This window comes from Fundulus heteroclitus, chromosome 19 (assembly GCF_011125445.2).
Source record: "Fundulus heteroclitus isolate FHET01 chromosome 19, MU-UCD_Fhet_4.1, whole genome shotgun sequence".
NCBI lineage: Eukaryota > Metazoa > Chordata > Actinopteri > Cyprinodontiformes > Fundulidae > Fundulus > Fundulus heteroclitus.
The window spans coordinates 9280771-9293887 of record NC_046379.1 but is presented as its reverse complement, the minus strand read 5'-3'; the positions used below and the strand labels follow the sequence as shown (position 1 = coordinate 9293887).

Here is a 13117-nt window from a genome sequence, read left to right as displayed (position 1 = left end):
CCTACATTTGCATAACCCTGCCCTGCTTAAGGGAGAGGAGTCAGTGAGTGATCCCAAAATTAGCATGCTGTCACCTTCGCCGTCTCTTCTGTCATTCAGCAAAACAGGCGAGTGTGCAGACATGTGAACCCATTTTCCCCATCTGCTGGAGAAATGTTAATCAGGACGCATGCCACCGCACAGCTTCAGTCCTCTGCCAGTGACGGGCTGACATGCACTGTATTTAAATCGCTTTCATGTGGCCTTATTATAGGCGAGATGGAGTCAAATGAGAATGATTGGAAATGTCATTGTCAGCATCTTGCGTTTCTTTTTTTTTTTCCTATTTAAGGGAATTTAAAATTAAAGGCAATACATGAGTAAAAAAATCTAAATGTACACATTTAGCATTTCTTGGAGATAAAAGGGCAATAAAAGCACCCTGTAATTAAATTAACCGCACAAGCAAAAAGCATCCAGAATGCAAGAGATTCATCTGTAATAGCTTTAAATATACGGCTGACATGCATCTCCTTTAGTTGCCTATTTGCGGGGTTTTCAGTCATGTGCAGATAATTCTGCTTCTCTTGTTTCTAATGTATTTATGCGCACATAAAAACTTTCATCTCTTTGCTGCGGCTGCTGGGCGCCTGAGGGCGCAGCGCCAACAGCGCCATTGTTGGTGAAACAGTGCCCTCCTGCGGCCTCTGGGGGAACTGCGCGCACACACACAAGAAAAAAAGGATTCTCATGACAGGGACAAAAAAAAAATGTGAAGAAAACAAACTTCAAGAACATTCTTTGGCTTATCTGGAGTGAACTATTCTGATAGAGCTATCAGCATGTAGAGCCGATGCTCACACGGATGCATGATGAAACACATGTGTAACGATGATTAAACGCCGCTGCTGTGCTGGCTGAGCGAACACGGCGCACACATCTGGAGTTCAAAGGCGAGGGCTGAATAAGAAAACCAACAAATCTCCTTTAAAATGCACCCAGCCCCTTTAAATCAGTGGATGAAATGCCCTGCGCCCCCCCCCCCCCCTTCACCGTTAACCACAAGGATAAAATACAACCTGACAAGTCAGAGAGAGAGAAGCTCAAACCACTGCTGGTGTTTTTCTTTTTATTATTTTATAAAAAAAAAAAAAGAAATATCTTTATTCTCTGCAAAAGGAGGCATCGGGAGCATCGGCGTGTTCTATGGCTTGAGTACAGAGTACAGAGTTCCTGCAGGAAGGGAAATAAAATACAAATTTCACAGAAGGGAGCCCTTGGGAGAAACTGCAAAGCCCCAGCCATGTTTAGCGAGGGGGGGGGGGGGGGTGTTTGGGGCGGCTACGCTGCAGCTGTCACAGGATACGGTCTCAGTGTCTGAAAACCTGAGTCTGCTGAGAGGGCAGGTCCAGGTGGTGCATCGCCCCCCCCACCAACCCACGCCAGCATGGCAGTTTTTTAGAAAACAGGCAGAAACCCAGAGATTTCTCAGTGGTAGGACAGACGCTGCTGGTGTTTGTAAAGAATCTATAAGAATGTTTAAATAGCTTCTCTGTGGGAAAAAAATAAGATTTTTTGTTTAAATGTTGGAGCCCTTCACTGGTGGATGGATTCTGCCCCCCCCCCCCCCTGTGATGCATTTTTCTCTCATTGCAGCCCAGCCTGGAAGTAATGGTGAAGATTCTCAGTCATTCAGGTCATGGTCATTCCAAAAAAAGTAAAAAAAAAAAACAAAACAGCTAGACTTGTTTTTTATAGTTGAAGACATTTGCGAAAAGTCTTCAACTACGAAAAACAAGTCAAGTTGCTTTGTTTTTTACTTTTTTTGGAACAGCCTGGAAGTATACTTGAACGCGTCTCCTCCTTTTAATGCTCTCAATGCTGCTGATAAACTGATCAGATTTGGAAGCCATTTCTCCCCGACTCTTCACATTTCAGTTCTCCGGCTACTTTGTTCTGGGCCGCTCGTCTCCTCCGACCACGACATCGTTCACTACAGACGGGGGTTCCTACACATTTCCCAAAATCCCGCCCTTTCCCAGAGTCCGATGTTCAGACTTATCGATTCCCAAGGCCACGAGGAATAGTTCGGTCTAAAGGTTTGACGTGATTTAGTAGAGTTCTTCTTCTTCTTTTTTTATTTGCAGTGTTTGAGGTTTCGTGTCGGCAGGTTACGCTGCGGCATCAACATCTGAAAACCTCTCCTGGAAACCATTTAATAAGTCCGTCGCCCTGGAGGTAAGAAGCTCCCAGGTCGGTTTGCAGCAACGCTTTCAGTACCTTTGTTATAACGAGGTAACATCGCAGGCTTAGTTTGTAGGGATAACATTATTGGTAGCGACGGTTTAGTGACCCCATAACGAGGTCAATGAGCTTCCATTGTCTCTAAATGTTGAGACAACCAGATAACACCTTTGCTTTGTCGTTAAGCTCTTCACTTCACGCTGTAAAGATTAAAACTATACAGAGACACCAGAGAGATATCTCTGATGATGACCAAAGGTCAAAGTGGTCCTGTCACTACAAGATTTATGTCGATAAGGATATTTTAAGCGTTTTATTCTATGGGTCATAGCCTATTTTACTCAATATTACAAGAGCTTGAGCTCATTTTGTTTTAATGAATGTTTCATCATGTCTACGTATGTGTTTTAATGTTATAATCGTTCATTTATCTCATCACGTCAAGATAATCAGTTGTTGGCGCTACAACAAGTGTCGTTATCTCGAGATATTGTGTTCTTTTTAGGTTTTTTTCTTCTTGTTGTTGTTCTAATCCTTCAATTATCCCAGTTTGTTGGGATAACGATACTCTGAGCGCTTTTATGACGGTTTAATTTTCTAAAAATAAACCCTCATAAAATAATAAATGTCTCAATCTCAACCCAACAACATTTTAGTCTCTTTTGGGGGATTAGATAACGAGATCTTCACTTTTAACCTCGTTATCTTGTGACGGTGGTTTCGGGTTTATTCACTGATAACGGTTTCACTAAGTTGAGATGAGGAGATCGTTTGTTATAACACCGTCATTATTTCCTTTATCTTACAATAACAAGACCTGGAGATCTTAAGTTAAGTTCTTTTTGTTGGTGTAACAGTTTTTTTTTTTTTAATGTTAAGTCATTTGAAATTGTTTTCACCACCAGGGATGTTGTTTGTTATTCCAATTAAACCCTCTCATTATCTCAAAATAACTGTTCAAGCTCATTATGTCACAGAAGTAGCTTTATTATCTCAATATCGTAAATTAATGTGACCGTCAGCTAATTTTTTATTTATTTTTTTTAGATAGTGGCTTCATCTCGGCTTTATTTCATCTCGATATAAGAAGATAATTATCCCAATAAGAAGACAAGAAGAAATCGAGATGTCAATGTTATGTTGATAGATTTGTTGAACTAATTAATTTATTTACTTAACTTAGAAATCAGGACGGTGATGTTAGCGGTTGGATAGTTTTTTTTAATAGATAAAATACATTTCATCTCACTTAATATGACGTAAACGGCAGAAATTCAGAATTAAAGAAGTTGTTGGAGCCTACTTCTGCTTTCACACACCGTATCTTCTAAACAATCAGTTTGAACATCACTCCACCCACTTTGAGCAAGTTATTAGAAACTCAGATGTTCATTTTCTCACAAATGGAACACGGAGAAGAGTCTAAATGTGTTTTCGCGTTCTCTAATGTAACTAACTGGACACCTGTACGTTGCCCTGGGGCTGTGTAGGAACCCTGCAGCCGTGTGGCTCACAGGAACACTTTGGGTCTCTAAAGCCGTCCCTTGTGTTATAATCTCACAGTGCTGCCGAGACGGCGCCCAGGACTCCACAGCCAACCGAGTCCTTGGATCAGACCCGACGCAGGACAGAGCTAACAGCGGCGTAGGTGTCAGCGCCAGAGCCCGAAACGTCACACTGCCATTAACCGAGAAAAGCGGGTCGTGTAATTAAAGCGGCGGCGGTGAGGAGCGCAGCTTCATTCCCACGCCGTCGTTCTGAAACGTAGCGACCTCCTTCCTGTGACGCCTCTGTTAGCGCTTTGGGTCGACGTGTGAGATTATATTTAGCGGTCGGGGTAAAAATAATAACGCGGGGGGGGGGTAAAAACCTCACGCACGCACGCACCTAACGAGCCAGCACTCATTCTCACACACGTTATATACGAAGGAGAAAAAAATATATTAACATTTGGGTTACAAAACATTTCAACAGCCTCTGGCGTAGCAAAACACACGCGGGTCGTCGTCTCTTTCTTTACCGTCCACAAAATATATATATATTTTCAATTTCTAATAAAAATACTCCCGCTTTTTGACGGGATCTCAGGCACTGGATTGCATCTCTTCCTCCATTCGGTGAATGGAAGCCACTGGTGGCGCGTCTGAAGATCTGGGTGCCGGTGAGAGATTACGGCCAAGATGAGCCCAAAGTTTCTCTCCCGGCTTTTCTCCCAGCCAGCAGTCCAGCTGTCTGGCTCTGTAAAAAAGCTTCATCCCCGGCCCATCAGAAACCAAAACAGCTGCTTTCCCTCCCGGCAGACCGAGCGCTGTGTTCTGTGTGGGAGAAATAAGTCATTCGTTCAAGAGCCTTTCTTCAACGGCAATCTGCTGGTAGTGTGGATTAAGCGGTCTGGAGCCTAGAAAAACAACAACTTGCTGTCTGGACAGTGTCCCCCTGCCGTTTGTGTTTTTTTTGTTTTTTCGCTCTCTGCTTAAACAGGATCCACGGTTAGACGGCCAAAAACTCAGGCGGACCGGTTCCACTCCCAGGCCGGTGTGTCCAAACGTCCAAATGTTCCCCCCCTCCCCGCAGCGGAGATCCTCCTCCTCTCAGTCCACCGGGCCCTGAAAGATGAGCTTGGACCAGCCCTGGGAGGGGCCCAGCTGGGTGGCGCAGAAGGGGCAGGCGGCGTGGAAGGCGTGGGTGCCGTGCGGCAGCGGGATCTCCGACCAGTACCTGACCGACTTCTCCGAGCACACGTGTCCGCACGGCACGAAGGCGTGGGTGGGTGCGCCCGTGTCCACGTAGAAGGCCGGCTCGCAGCCCAGCCACAGCGGCACGTAGGGCCCCACCACCCGGCACATGGGACACTCCCGCTGGGTGTTGGGCTCCCGCTCGGAGCGGTGGCCCCAGTTGTGGTAGCCGTGCACGTGGCCGCACGCCAGGTAGACCCAGGGCTGCTTGTCCTCCAGCGAGGAGAGGGCCCGGCTGCGCTGCATGCTGGGGAAGGCGAGCGTGTTGAGGCCCACGGGGCACTGGGGGCGCGCCGCGTTGATCTCCTGCCTGAGGGCCTCCAGGTGCTTTTGGGTGGGAGTGTGAAAGAGGCCCTCCGCGGTGCGCCACAGCAGCGTGGCTCCGCACAGATCCACCAGAGAGCCGTCCTGCAGGATGTTACTCTCGTTCTCCACCTGTAAAAACAGAGACGAGTTTAGTTTATTAAAAAAAAATAAAAGGGCTGATGACGTCTACAGCACCTTCCTAACGGGATTCACGCATCCTTTGTGAAAAAAAAACGTGGCTTTTGTGTGAGTGACCGACAGAAAAACATCGATGTGAGGTGGAAGAAGGATGATTAAAAGTAAAAGTCTGGGCCTCCTGTTGCTGATGCACCCGAACAGACTTTGAAGGACTTATCCATGCCTTCATCACATCTCGTTTGGACTATTGTAATTCATTATATAGAGGCCTGGATAAATCACAGATGCAGCGACTCCAAATGATCCAGAACGAAGCGGCTCGGCTTCTTACAGGAACCAGGAAGCGTGACCATATAAGGCCCATACTGGCCTCTTTACATTGGCTGCCTGTTTTTTATCGAATAGATTTTAAGATTCTCTTATTAACTTATAAAGCTTTAAATGGATTAGCTCCCCCTTATCTTCTGGAACTTTTAAAATTTCAGCCCGTGTCCAGAACCCTACGTTCTAATAATCAGCTTTTACTAACAGTTCCTCGGACCAGACTTAAGAGGAAAGGAGATCGGGCTTTTTCTGCTGTTGCTCCTTCTCTATGGAACAATCTACCTTTCCAAATTAGATCTGCCCACAGCCTGGATCATTTTAAATTGCTTCTTAAAACTTATTTTTATTCTTTGGCATTTAATTAAACTAGTGTTTGATACTTTGTTTTTATTAATTTGTGTTGTTGTCACTCTTGTACAGCACTTTGGTGCAGTTCTATGCCTGTTTTAAAGTGCTATATAAATAAATTTGACATTGACATTGACATTGAACAGAAGATGCGTGTGATTCCATCTCAATAGAAATCCAGCTGTTCTCACGGGTTTGTTGAGGAAAACTAGTGGAAACACAGCATCACCAAGACCAAGGAGCCCAGCAGTGAAAAGCTGTGGAGCATTTTTCTCATGGATAAACGTTACATACACAAACAGGCTCTCACAAACACCTGCAGGTGCTTACAGACTCACTTCTATACAGAAAACCCCTATTATTATCTTCTCCTATCACTTTATTAATGTTGTATTAACTAATACTGTATAATCTTCAGTGATGGTATCAAGGCGTTACTTGATTGTATCTGTAATACTTTATCGGCTGGTTGTGCTGTTCTTTTTACATCTCTTTGCAGGTGAAGAAGCAGACTGAAGATGTATTCTTCTCTCCCTTTTCTCTCCTCTTTCACATTTTCTCCTTTTTTCCCTCTTCTACCTTCTTGTTTTAGTGTCGATATAACATGAAATCTTCTCTGCATAAATTATAATAAAGCCTCTTGCATGTATAAATCAAGCGGAGCACTATGGGCTCTTTTTGGCATTAAGACAACAATTCTTAATGCCACACTGCCACACAGGACACTATTTAAATAAAAAAAGAAAAGCTGTGGAGAAGCCTGACCCAGGCTCGGGTTCTAAAACAACTCTGAACGTTTCTGAGCTCTGATGAACCCGTCAGCTGTAGAGGGGAAAGAGAACGGCACCACTGCACACCGTCTGAGACGTGGCCGTTCACCTCACCCTGCAAGAATGGAACTAAAAGTAAGTCAAATATTCTTGAAATGAGTGTATTTGTCCTTGATTTGAGCAGGTAATTAACATGGTCTGCCAATGGAATTAGTATTTTTACCCCTAAAATAAGATACATAGATCTCTTCGCCTGAAATAAGTTGATGGAGATGAGTTGTTCCTATTTTAAGTGCAGAAATCTTATTCGATTGGCAGATCATCTTATTTACCTGCACAAATGAAGGGAAATACATTTATTTCAAGAACATTTTTACTAACTTTTACGTTCCCTTTTTCAGCGCAACTGCCAGAATGGGCAAAGTAAGCGTCGTTCGGAGGAAGCAGCTGAGACGAGATCCGCAGCTCAGGTGGGAGAATTTGACGGCAGGAACCATAATAGATGTGAAGTTCCCAAGGCTTTTGGATGCGTAGCAAGAAGAGAGCAGCAACTGAAAGAATCCCATTTCCAGGACGCCATGTACAAAGCAAACATGTGGAAGAGGGCGCTCTGGTCTGATGAGACCAAACGAAAACCTCCTGACCTTCAGTGCGGCACAGAACCAACAACCAAAGCACCCCATTAAACAGCATCATAGTGCATGAAGGCTTTTGTCCTGCAGGAGAAGGGAAGCTGGTCAGGGCTAAACACGGTGAGACGCAGCAAAAGGTTTTTAAACTGCTGCTTTCTTACTTTCCACACTGCAAAAACAGATCTAAAAATAAGTAAAATGTTCTTAAAGTTAGTGTATTTGTCCTTGATTTGAGCAGGTAAATAAGATGATTTGCCAATGGAATGAATATTTTGACCCCTAATATAAGATAATTAGACATCCTGCACTTTAAATAAGATGATGGAGATGAGTTGTTCCTATTTTAAGTGAAAAAATCTTATTCCATTGGCAAATTACCTTATTTACCTGCTCAAATCAAGGACAGATGCATTAATTTTAAGAATATTTTGCTTATTTTAAGTTCCATTTTTGCAGTGCAGCTGAGAAGTGACAGCCTAAGCCGCAACTAAGCGCTGTAGGTCAAACCGGTTTGTGTTGCTCTAACACAAAAACACTGGCGTGAGTGACATAAGTGGTCGAGTTTAAGGGGTGTGAATACTTTTATGGTGTTGTTGCTGAACTCTACGAACCAGTTTTCCTGGGGTCTGCGCTGAGCGGGTCTCCCTCAGAGTGTAGACATCTCCACAAACGGAGATCTCTCTCCAGACGCCGGGCTTGGACTCCTCCATGAAGCCCTCCTTAGGGTGCATCACCAGCACCCCGTTGGTGGTCAGCCCGTCCATGTGGCCGTCGGGGTTCTTCCATTTCGCTGCTTTTTCCTGGTGCACAAATCAGATTTTATTATTTCCACACACACAAAAAAATACATTTAATGTCTTCGCGTGAGCCGATCTAAGGGAAAACGTGACTATTATTCACCCCTAGGAAGATGTTCTTGGAGGAGTCGAATCCAGCGGCGTAGATGCGTGCGGTGAAGGGCGGGTTGCGTTCGCAGACGACCCTGCAGGCGAAGCGGGAGATGGTGCTCTGCGTGATCTGCGTCTCCTCCCCGTCCTGGCCTCCCGCCACGGTGTCCGTCACCACGAAGTCTATCGGGTTCTCCGTGGAGCGTCCGATCTGCGGAACAAGTCCGTCACATTCAGCTCATCAGAACAAAAGAACCGCCAAAAAAAGAGTTCAGATTCTGAGAGCTAGAATGAAGAAAACACACCGGCCGTGATGAAACTGAGGAATTGATTGTTTTTGAAAGCCCAACGTCCGCCTGATGTTAAAAACAGGTTTCAAAACAACACTACTGTGTTGCATCACCGCCCAACTGATGCTGGAGTAAACATTCGGGAGGTAATCGGGCCAATTTACGCGGGAATAATAAAAAAAATGTTTTCACCATTTTGTAATCAATTAATCCCGTTTGTCGCCGTCTAACAGCACAGCAGAGCGCCGTGGAGACGTGGAGCCCGGAGACTCGCTCCTCTGCAATGCGTGGTTTGACGTTCTCTAGTAGAAAAAAGGTTCTAAGCCCGCTTTTTGTTGCTAGGTTCTAGTAGCGACCTCATGAGCCTTCAGGTTATCAAAGCGAGCAGCGTTAAAGCAGCCAGATAGTCCATATTCTCCTCTGTGTGGGGGATGCTGATAACGTATTGAATGTTAAAGTCATCCAACTAGGGCATGAACAATTAATCGCATTTTTAATAAAATCGCAATTTTAAAAAACGCAATTTCCAAATCGCAGAGGTCTGCAATTTTTGGCTATGTAACAATTAGGGAATCAGATGCGTCATTTAGTTGTCGGTAAAATGTTTAAAGTGGGTTTGCCTTCACATGGAAGGGAAAAGAGTTGCAGCAGTGAGATAATCTAATTTTACTTGTTTTAGAGTTTATATAATGATACATAACATTAAGTTCTGGTCAATCAGTTTAATACAATGACTTGCTTGTTGGTTGCACTTTATGTTCAACAAGGATCAATGTCCCAATCAATTAAAAGTTGTTCTCTTGAATAATATTCTGATTAATAGAAACATTAAAAGTTCTTGTTTCGTAGGCAGAACGCGATCATTTCTGCTCCAAGTTTAGATGCTGTGGGTGTTTTAGCAACTAATCCGCACGGCATGGAAACAAATTGACTTGTTGTTTTGTATATGTTTAAAAAGACATGATTAAAAAATTGCAATTAGATTATTTTCCAAAATCGTTCAGCCCTACATCCAACCACATGACAGTTTTTCCTCTTGCAGTCTGATCCCAGTTTATACCTTGCAAAAGTATTCGCTCCCCTTGGACCTTCCCTATTTTCTAACAAATACATAAGGAGGCAAGGAGAGCAATGTTCAGAGAAGCAGCTAAGAGGGTGACGGTAACTCTGGAGGAGCTGCAGAGATTCACACCTCTACCAGTGGGGCACTAAACCAATCAGCAGCATCATGCTGTTGGGAGGTTTTTCTGCAGCAGAGGCAGGGAAGCTAATCAGAGCTAAGGGGAAGATGAGATGGATGAAGATGGATACAGGGAAATGCTGGAGGAGAACCCGTTAGAGGCAGTGAAAGCCTTGAGAAGGAGCTTCAGCTCCCTGCAGGACGACACCTTCACCTTCAACATTGTCTCTAAAAAGTAAGGAAAGGTAGACCCTAACATTCAGCCAGAGCTACAAGGGATTGCTTTTAAACAAAGCTCATACGTGTGTTACAGCCCGCAGTGGGTCGAGGCAGATGAGCGTTCACACTGAGCCTGGTTCTGGTTCTGCTGGAGGGTTTTCCTTTCTGTTAAAGGGGAGTTTTCCTCTCCACTGTCACTTCATGCTTGTCCAGTATGAGGGATTGCTGCAAAGCCATCGATAATAAAGACGACTGTCCATTCATTGTGGCTCTATGCTCTTTCAGGAGGAGTGAATACTGCTTGTCAAGACTTGATGCAACCTGCTGGGTTTCCTTAGAGAGGTAACTTTCTGAACAATCTGGAGGATTTGATTGAATTTGACATTGTAAAGAGCCTTGAGATGACATGTTTTGTGCATTGGTGCAATATAAATAAATATGGATAGAATTGAACAACCCATCTAAAACCTAGACATAACTCCAATAGATGATTTAGAATATTTGAAAATTGAGGCTATAATTCAAGCTGAAGGCGGTTCTAATCCACGTGTACGCCACACTTTCCAGATTTACGTAGAAAATGACCTTCCCTTTCACAATTATACCACTTTGTTTTGGTCCATCTTAGGTCGGCTGTGGAGCTTCATGTGATCCTTTAGGTCTTTCTTATTACTATTAAACCTTTATTTATACGAGTAGTTTCATCAACACATGAGGTCTCATTTAAAAGACAGACTTGTCTTCCAGTTGCTCACTTTTTTAAATAAAAAAAACATTTCATGGTACATATTAGGATAACACTAATAAATAAATTCCTCTTTTGTTTGTTTAGTCCTTTCCTTTTCTGCTCAGGCTCCAAATAATATGCCCCCCCCCCACACACACACACACACACACACACACACACATAAATATGTCTCAGTTGTTTTCCTTTGATCGATTATGTTGGGATTCTTTATTTCAATAATAAAACAAGTACATTTTATATGGTTAAGAAAGAAAAAATGCTTTTTTGGATTAAAAAGTTTGCTGACCCCACCTCCCCCCAGTTAAAGTGATGGAAAGGTTCAAGGGGTAGAAATATGTTTGCAAGGCGCTGCAGCTTCTATTAAAAGTCACCAACGTTGTTCAATAATCTAAGTCCTGAGGCTAAAGTTGACACTTTTCAGTGTAACACCAACAGAGGAGAGCTCCTCAGTGACTTAGAGACAGGAAGTGTGGTGTTTATAGTTTAGGCCCCTGCGCTAAGCCCCACCCACCCAGCCAGCCTCTTTTTATAACATGTTACTGACCTGTAGGCGAATGACCTTTTGATGTTCCAGCCTCAGCTCCGTTTTTAAACATGCTGCTGCCGTCAGGTTCAAAATTAGCATCCGTTTATCGAAACGCGGTAAACCGTCTCAGTTTCAGCTATTTATATGACGGTTTTTGCCGTTTCAAACGGAATACTGTCCTCAGATCCATCTTTAAACCCAGATCACGAGGCATGATCATCGTATTTTGGGAAGGGTTTGTTAGTTTGGGGGGGGGGGACATGTTTTTAGGCTTAGCTTTAAGCGTTGCATCAGACTGATGCTGAGGAAACCAGAGGCAGAAAGGAACGTTTCCCTTTTTCATTTGACCATTACTTTCTGCTCTCTGAAAACTTCCTAAAATCCTTCATTTGTTCAGTTTTTCTGTTTTCTACTTTGTGTTTCCAGTGTTGCTCTAAAACACAGGTGTCAAACTCAAGGCCCGCGGGCCGAATCCGGCCCGTCAAGATAAATTATCCGGCCCTCAAGAGCCAAAAAAAAGGCATATCATGTCATAAAGTAGAGACATATATCCTTTTAAAGTGTATAAAGTGGCTAAAACTGTGCCTCCTGTAAGTGTAACTCACCCCAATATCAACTTTTTTTTTTGCAGATAAACTGTATAAACTGGGCTTATGGTTGCTATTTCTATGTTACTGTGCATTTTTTATACTACTATGTGAACTGGAATGAAATTATGAAATGAAAAGTATCGTCTCTACACATGTAACCAGCCCTTTTAAAGACTTCATGACGCCAAAGTGGCCCCATATACAAATGAGTTTGACACACTTGCTCTAAAACAACGGAATACGACGACGGGTTAACATGTGAACTCATCTTTCTATTAATATTCTGGCTTTCAAATGCGTTAAACCACAGCGTTTCACACATTTCAGCATTAAACCACATATTTTACACATCACAGCGCACTATAGGACACAAATGTGTAAAAAAAAAAAAAGTAAAAAATCTGAAATGTACACATAAAACTTCGATGCAGCCTCCTTTCCAAACAAGCGTGTGATTAAACGGGGCGTTTACCTGAAACATGTCTGTGTCTTTGTCATGGCTGTACTCCACCACCACCGTCTGGTGCCGGGACAGCGTGTAGGAGATGCTGTGTTGGCCTTTACAGTTCACGGCCTGAAACAAGACCACACGTTACTGACGGCTTTAAATATGGAGGCTGCAAAAACCAGAAGCTGGAAGAAAGGCGGGAAGGAAGAGAGGAAGGTAGGTAGAGAGGGAGGGAGAAAGGTGGGACATAAGGATGGAAAGACAGAAAGGAGGTAGGAAAGAAAAAAAGAAGTATATGAGGAACAAAGGTAGGACAAAACTAATTGAGGACACAACATTTAGGCAATTGGACCGGCTATAAAGGCTGGAAATGCAAATATTTTTAATTTTTTTTCGTATTTATCCAGAGATGGAAAATAAATTCCAAACTTTTCTGAACTACAATTAACCTTCATAATAAAACACAAATACCCAGACTAGTGAAAGTTTTCATACCCTCCCATTTGTTGACAGTTTGTCCCACAAACTCACATTTTAATGCATCTTATTGAGACTTTAGGTAAACAAACAACACAAACGGTCATGATACTGTTTAGATACCAATGTTCTCTGACGAGTCTGAAACCTTCACAGAACAGCTGGTGGACTTTACTCACTATTTCAGTCACTTCTGAAGGCTGTGCTGGATTTTATTTAAGGGTGTCAGAAAAAAAAATCCAAATGCAAATCAACTTTTGATAGATTTTTTCGTTG

At 43.2% G+C, this 13117-nt stretch overlaps 1 protein-coding gene across 1 annotated transcript in view; it reads right to left on the bottom strand.

Annotated features, from left to right (window-relative positions):
* Positions 1 to 3423: 3423 nt before the first annotated feature.
* The window catches only part of peli2 (pellino E3 ubiquitin protein ligase family member 2), a 29808-nt gene continuing 20114 nt past the window's right edge, over positions 3424 to 13117 (bottom strand). Inside the window, exons 3-6 of the mRNA XM_036150568.1 lie at positions 12389 to 12490; positions 8377 to 8574; positions 8088 to 8276; positions 3424 to 5393 (exon numbers count right to left, since the gene is read on the bottom strand). Of these exons, the coding sequence (XP_036006461.1) occupies positions 4815 to 5393; positions 8088 to 8276; positions 8377 to 8574; positions 12389 to 12490 (1068 nt within the window). The 3' untranslated portion in view covers positions 3424 to 4814. The remainder of the gene's footprint in view (positions 5394 to 8087; positions 8277 to 8376; positions 8575 to 12388; positions 12491 to 13117) is intronic.